The 7,272-nt window shown below is 44.6% G+C and overlaps 1 protein-coding gene across 1 annotated transcript in view; it reads right to left on the bottom strand.

Moving 5' to 3' along the window:
• Window positions 1-773: 773 nt before the first annotated feature.
• LOC139277608 (microtubule-associated proteins 1A/1B light chain 3A) overlaps window positions 774-7,272 on the bottom strand; it is a 33,336-nt gene continuing 26,837 nt past the window's right edge. The window contains exon 4 of the mRNA XM_070896296.1: window positions 774-1,824. Coding sequence (XP_070752397.1) covers window positions 1,662-1,824 — 163 coding nt within the window. The 3' untranslated portion in view covers window positions 774-1,661. The remainder of the gene's footprint in view (window positions 1,825-7,272) is intronic.

Genomic DNA, 7,272 nt, shown 5'->3' with positions numbered 1-7,272 from the left:
GCTTGTCTTGTTACTAAAACTTTTAATTTTAATTGTTCTGTTAATTTGCTCCTCCCGCGACCTCCCCCTCCTCCTGAAGATCCTCCAAGTTCGAGGGACATCAACTGTCCTCAAGTGTCTTGGCTGAAGATCCATTGTTCATGATAGAGGCTCAATTGTAAATGCTGAGGGGATCTTTGAGTATCTGGGGCATATGGAATTGAGCAAAATTCACCCTCTCCAGAGCTATTTCAGGAGGGGATCACCCAATAGTAATCAGGAGAATGAAACCTTCATTGATCCTCCCCTCCTTGACCAACTGGAACCAATGCCTCGCCTTCCAACGAAAGCTCATCACCTGAAACGTTAACTCTGTTTCGCTCTCCACAGATGTTGTTTGACCTGCTGAGTATTTCCAACATTTTCTGTTTTAATGTCAGATTCCAGCATCCGCAGTATTTTGCTTTTGAAACCAAACCCTGCCAGGGATCATCTCCCTGGGCAGTGCCTGAAGATGGACTGGGGACCTTACTGGATGGTGGGGATCAGCTACGCACCACCCTTACCCAGACGACCCATCAAGGGGAGCCCTGCACTCAACAGGCTGGCCTGGGTTTTATACTTCACACATCCAGAAAAGTTCGTTCAAGACAAACCGAATGTTCAAAATACAAAATGCATTAAGGAGACGTGGGCCTGTTTAAATCATAACTTTTGTATTGGACATTTTTTTTTTGTAAATTATGTCGTTTTGTTCAAAAAGAAGTTTTTAAAAAAATCAACAATTATGAGAATTTCTGTGAATGCCATTCCCTTTTTATCGCACATTAACAGGCGCCGTAACTACACATGACGGACCACTCGAAATAAAATAATACCCAACACAATCGGAAAGCAACACAACAAATAATATAAAGAATTATAATAGTGTCACAACAAACAGGAACTGACCACCATTAAAAATCTAATTCTGTATATGCTACAGTGTGACAGTACTTGGGCTCTCCTAAACACCCGTGCTGTTTATAAAGTGCATTAAAAGCAAATTCTACGTAAAATAGCTGATCATGGAAACCAGGAAAGAGCATTATGCACAGTCCTAAGTTGCTTTTTACCTTCCGGTTCCCCCCCTCCCTCCCCACCTCCTCCTCCCTCCTCCTCCCCCCTCCCCCCCACGCCTTGTAGCACCGATATTCGATATGCACTTAAAATCAATTTTAAAGTCAATGGTACTTTATATATATTTATATATATATATATTATGATATATATCTCACCCTCTCCAAACAAGGCGGTCTGCATAATTCAATATCAGTCACCGTCAGGCCTCCTAACTCCTCATTGCTTCGGCAGGTGGATCATGCATTAATCACATTTTTTTTTTAATTACAAAAAGAAAAAAAAACACAAGGGGGGGAAAAAAAAAGACCAATAACTAGCAAATAAACAGTTGCCAATCATATAGATACAAGTGAGAGAAGGCTATTGTTCAATGTTTTACATGACCCCGTACACTATGCGTTCGTAGTAACGTGAGTGAGTGACAGAATACAGGATAGAAATCCTGGTGTTTTGGGTTTTTTTTGTTTTGTTTTTTAAAAACAGTGAAATTCTCTCTTCTCTCTTCCTTGACCAGTTAATGAAGTGTAGGGATCGTCACTGAAGTGCTGCTGCCGCCGCCTTCAGCACCCAAAGGTTTCCTGCGAGGCATAGACCATGTAGAGGAAGCCATCTTCGTCCTTCTCCTGCTCGTAGATCTCCGAGATGGAGGTCGAGACGCTGACCATGCTCCGTTGGTTGACCAGCAGGAAGAAGGCTTGGTTTGGGTTCAGCTGGAGTCTGCGCCTGTGGAAGGAGAGACAGCTATTAATCTCGGGGACACGTTTTAAAAATAAATTACATTGAATATATAAGCACAGAAACAGGCCATTCGGCCCAACCAGTCCATGCCGTCGTTTATGCTCCACTCGAGCCTCCTCCAGTCTTTCCTCATCCAACATCTTTCGTATCAGCATAACCTTCAATTCTTTTCTCCCTCATATGTTTATCTAGCCTCGCCTTAAATGCATCTATACTGTTAGCTTCAACCACTCCCTGTGGTAGCTGTAATGTATTTGCTTCATGGGTTCTTTGCTTAAGAATTCATATCAACATATTGCTATTAAGAACTAGTTGGTTTATTGACAAAGGTTTAACAATCACACTCATCATTATCATAGGTAGTCCCTCAGAATCGAAGAACACTTGCTTTCATTCTAAACATGAGTCCTTAGGTGGCTGAACAGTCCAATACGAGAACCACAGTCCCTGTCACAGGTGGGACAGATAGTCGTTGAGGGAAGGGGTGGGTGGGTGGGGAGTCTGGTTTGCCGTACGTTCTTTCCGCTGCCTGCGCTTGATTTCTGCATGCTCTCGGCGATGAGACTCAAACTGCTCAGTGCCCTCCCAGATGCACTTTCTCCACTTAGGGCGGTCTCTGGCCAGGGTCTCCTAGGTGTCAGTGGGGATGTTGCACTTTATCAGGGAGGCTTTGTGGGTGTCCTTGTAACATTTCCTCTGCCCACCTTTGGTTCGTTTGCTGTGAAGGAGTTCCAAGTAGAGCGCTTGCTTTGAGAGTCTCGTGTCTGGCATGCGAACAACATGGCCTGCCCAGCCAAGCTGATCAAGTGTGGTCAGTGCTTCAATGCTGAGGATGTTGGCCCGGCCGAGGACACTAACATTGGTGCATCTGTCCTCCCAGGGAATTTTCAGGGTCTTGCGGAGACATCGTTGGTGGTATTTCTCCAGCGACTTGAGGTGTCTACTGTACATGGTCCATGTCTCTGAGCCAGACAGGAGGGCGGGTATTACTACAGCCCTGTAGACCACGAGCTTGATGTTTGGCCTTATGCTAAACATCTGTAAAACAAAGATCCTCCACCAACCTGTCCCCACTGCACAGCGCTGCCCCCCAGTCATCAAAATCTACGGCGCAGCCCTGGACAACGTGGACCATTTCCCATACCTCGGGAGCCTCTCATCAACAAGAGCATACATTGACGACGAGCTTCAACACTGCCTCCAGTGCGTCAGTGCAGCCTTCAGTCGCCTGAGGAAAAGTGTGTTTGAATCACACTACACATTGCCAGTTCATCCACCAGGCTCACAACCGCAGGCCTCATTGTGGATGACCTAGACCCAACTGGCTGGGGTTTTATTGAGTCTTTTGAACATCACGTGATTGGCTAAGCCACTCACAATGTGACAGCTCTACAACTCTTTTAGAGTAAACAAAATAAACATTAGATCAAGTGCCCCCCAATCTGGGGGACACTCCAAACATTTCCTCCAACAGCTCTACTACTCTTTTAGAGTAAACAAATAAACATTAGGCCAAGTGACCCCCGATCTGGGGGACACTACAAACATTTCCAAGGCCCTTTTTTTTTTGTTTTTTTGGGGGTTTTTTTTTTGTATTTTTGTAGGTTTTTTTTGTGTGTGTTTTTTTTTGGGCTCTAAAAACCATAATTTACAAGTGCCCCCTATAAAAGGGGAGGGGGACACTAAAACCGGCATTTAAAACAAGTTAAACTTTAAACCATATAAAATCAAATTAAAATTTGGTTGCCAGGGGTGATGATGCACTCCAGTCCCTCCAGCGCCCACCTCTCGTGGAAGGCCGCGAGTGTATCGGTGGACACCGCGTGCTCCATCTCTAGGGACACCCTGGCCCGGATGTAGGCGCGGAAGAGAGGCAGGCAGTCAGGCTGAACGACCCCCTCGACCATCCGCTGCCTGGACCGGCTGATGGCCCCCTCGGCCGTGCCCAGGAGCAGTCCTACGAGGAGGCCCTCGGACCTACCCGCTCCCCTCCTCACAGGGTACGACAGCTCTACAAACCTGTGCGCCTACTCACAGGTGCATACATTATAGTACCGAGTTACACATTCTCACCACTCTCTGGGTAAAGAAGTTTCTTCTGAATTCCCAATCTGATTTCTTGGTGACTATCTTATATTGATGGCCTCTACTTTTGCACTTCTCCACAAGTGGAAACTCTCTCTCTCTCTGTATCCACTCTATCAAAACCTTTCATAATTTTAAAGACCTCTAATAGGTCACCTCTCAGCCTTCTCTGCTGGTAACCCTGGTGCTGGGAAAAAATAAGCAACTTGTTTTACCTCAGGATCTGGATTTGAATCCAATCAGACTGATGGAATTAAAGATTTTTCTCACTGCTAGGTATAAAGGGCTTATGCAGGGTAGAGTTGCCAACTCTGGTTGGCCATATTCCTGGAGATTTCATCACATGACCTCCCACCCCACCCATGTCAAACATCCTTCATTCCTCACCTGCAATTTTTTTTTTTAAACAACTAATAAAAAAAAAAGTGTTTAAAGAAGATGCTCCAAGTATGTTTCTTCCCGGGTTGCTTGCAACTGTGTCCTGGAGATCAACCTCCAATTCCTGGAGACACCAGGGCAATCCTGGAGGGTTGCCCACCCTAGGCCTACATGAAGCACAATGGACATGCCTCAACTGGTGGACCCACTGCATAAACACTGCCATTAGTTTGGTGCCGAGTTGCCAATCGGACTGAAAGGTCACGAAGATAGCTGATGTGGGAAATGGAAAGTCCACACTGTTGTGTAGGGATGCTCATTGAGCTTGGGGCAAAAGCACATTGTAGCAAAAGCATCACTCTGCACCTCGCTGTGCTTATAATTCACTTGAGTGTTGGATGCTGAAATAGAAAAGTATTCAATTCCTCAGCATTAAAATTAACACTAACATTATGAATTTCAAAATGCAAATATTCATGATTTTTAAAAAATCATTTCTAGGATGTGGGCGTCACTGGTAAAGCCAGCATTTTTTGCCCATCCCTAATTGCCCTTGAGCAAGTGATGGTGAGCCGCCTTATACAACTGAGTGGCTTGCTAGGCCATTTCAGAGGGCAAGTTAAGAATCAAGCACATTTCCGTGGGTCTGGAGTCACATACAGGCCCAGACTGGATGAGGGCGGCAGATTTCCTTCACTAAAGGACATTAATGAACCAGATGGGTTTTTAATGACAATCCGATAGTTTCATGGTCACCATTACTAACACTAGGTTTGTATTTTAGATTTATCTAATTAACAGAATTTAAATTCCCCAGCTGCCATGGTGGGACTTGAACTCATGTCCCAGGATTATTAGTCCAGGCCTCTGGATTACTAGTCCAGTAACATAACCACTATGCTACCATACCGGTTAGATTTTTTAAATTTACTACTGAAAATTAAAATATATATAAAAAGAGAGAAATAACTTGTATTTATATAGCGCTTTTCTCAATCCTAGGACGTCCAAAAGTGCTTTACAGCCACTGAAGTACTTTCGAAGTGTCGTCACTGTGGTAATGTGGGAAACGTGGCAGCCAATTTGCACACAGCAAGCTCCCACAAATAGCAATGGGAAAATAACCAATTGTGATGTTGATTGAGGGATAAATATTGGCCAGGATACTGGGGTTAACGCCCCTGTTCTTCATCAAAATAGTGCCATGGGATCTTTTATGTCCACCTGAGAGAGCAGACGGGGCCTCGATTTGACGTATATATAAACGGTCGCTCTGTTCTATTGGTAGTCACAATAAAAAGAAAAGAAAAACTGATATTCAGGATCTCTTATTGTTGCATAAGCCAAAAGCAGCAGATGTTGATGGCTGTAGATACTTATTTCTGCAAGTGTGTGTAATATAATCTCATGTTCAAGACTTTCTTTTGTTTGTGTAAATAATAATATTGGGGAAAGCGGATTTTAAATGACAGAAGGTTACATAGAATTGCTTAGGATATACAGCACAGAAACAGGCCATTTGGCCCAACCAGTCCATGCCGGCGTTTATGCTCCGCTTGAGTCTCCTCCTGTCTTTCCTCAACTAACTATCAGCATAACCCTCTATTCCCTTCTCCCTCATATGCTTGTCTAGCCTCCCCATAAATGCATCTATACTATTCGCTTCAACCACTCCCGGTGATAGCGAGTTCCACATTCTCACCACTCACTGGGTAAAGAGATTTCTTCTGATTTCCCCATTGGATTTCTTGGTGACTATCTTATATTGATGGCCTCTGATTTTACTCTTCCCCACAAGTGGAAACACTCTCTCTGTGTCTAACCAAGGTTCCATACAGGTTTGGCATAACGTCTCTTCAGGTTACGAGGGCCCAGTGGAAACCCTCAATGAAGCCTGGGCCTCTCCTGCTTGACACCAGATAATAAGGAATGAAAGGTATGCAGCGGGGAACTAATAAGCAGGAGAACAAGATTAAAAGATGTATATTTACATAGCACTTTATCACATTGGTCAGAAATTTCAAGAGTTCTTGACACTGGACGAATTACTTTGGAAATAAAGTAACTATTATGTTGGCAAATAAAGTAACTATTATGGATAAATGTTTGAACAATAAGGGAGTCAAGGTTTATCGGGAACGGGCAGGGAAGTGGAGTTGAGGCCAAGATCAGATCAGGCATGATCTTATTGAATGGCAGAGCAGGCTCGAGGGGTTAAAAGGCCAACCGCTGCTCCTAATTCTTATGTTCTTATGTTGGCAAACACCGCCATTTTATACACAACAAGATCCCACAATAAAAACTACGAGAGAAATAAGCAGTTTTTTTGCCGGTTGGTTACTGAGGGAAAAATTGTTGGCCACGGCACTGGGACAACTCCCTCCTGTTCTTCAAAATAGCACCATGGAGCTTTTGATATCCACCTGGATCATCAGAACATGGCAGCTGGTGGCCCAGGATGCATGCTAAAGATCCCATGTCTCATTTGAAAATCGATACCTCCGGCAGTACAACAATGAAGTATCAGTCTAATTTATGTGCTCAAATCCTGGGCCCTTAAATTGCATTAATGCAATGCCAGCATAAGCTTAACGTGCTTGCCTAAAACTCTACTTTCGAGTCGGGGAAGGTAGCTCTTTTTTTAAACTCGAGAATCATGGAATAGTACAGCACAGGACGCAGTTCAGACCGTGCCGTCTGCGCCAGAGATATTTAGATAAATGGGTGGCGGCCCAGGACACAAACTGAAAGAAGGAGCTTGCATTCATACAGCACCTTTCATCACAGCCATTGGAAGACAGTGGGGTCTGTCTGTGTCGCCGCCCCCCCTCTCTCTCTCTCTCTCTCTCTCTCTCTCTCTCCCCACCCCTCTCTCTCTCTCTCTCTCTCTCCCCACCCCTCTCTCTCTCTCTCTCTCTCTCTCCACCCCTCTCTCTCTCTCTCTCCCCCCCACCCCTCTCTCTCTCCCCA

The sequence above is a fragment of the Pristiophorus japonicus genome, chromosome 12 (assembly GCF_044704955.1).
Source record: "Pristiophorus japonicus isolate sPriJap1 chromosome 12, sPriJap1.hap1, whole genome shotgun sequence".
Lineage (NCBI taxonomy): Eukaryota > Metazoa > Chordata > Chondrichthyes > Pristiophoridae > Pristiophorus > Pristiophorus japonicus.
This window is presented reverse-complemented; position numbering and strand designations above follow the sequence as displayed.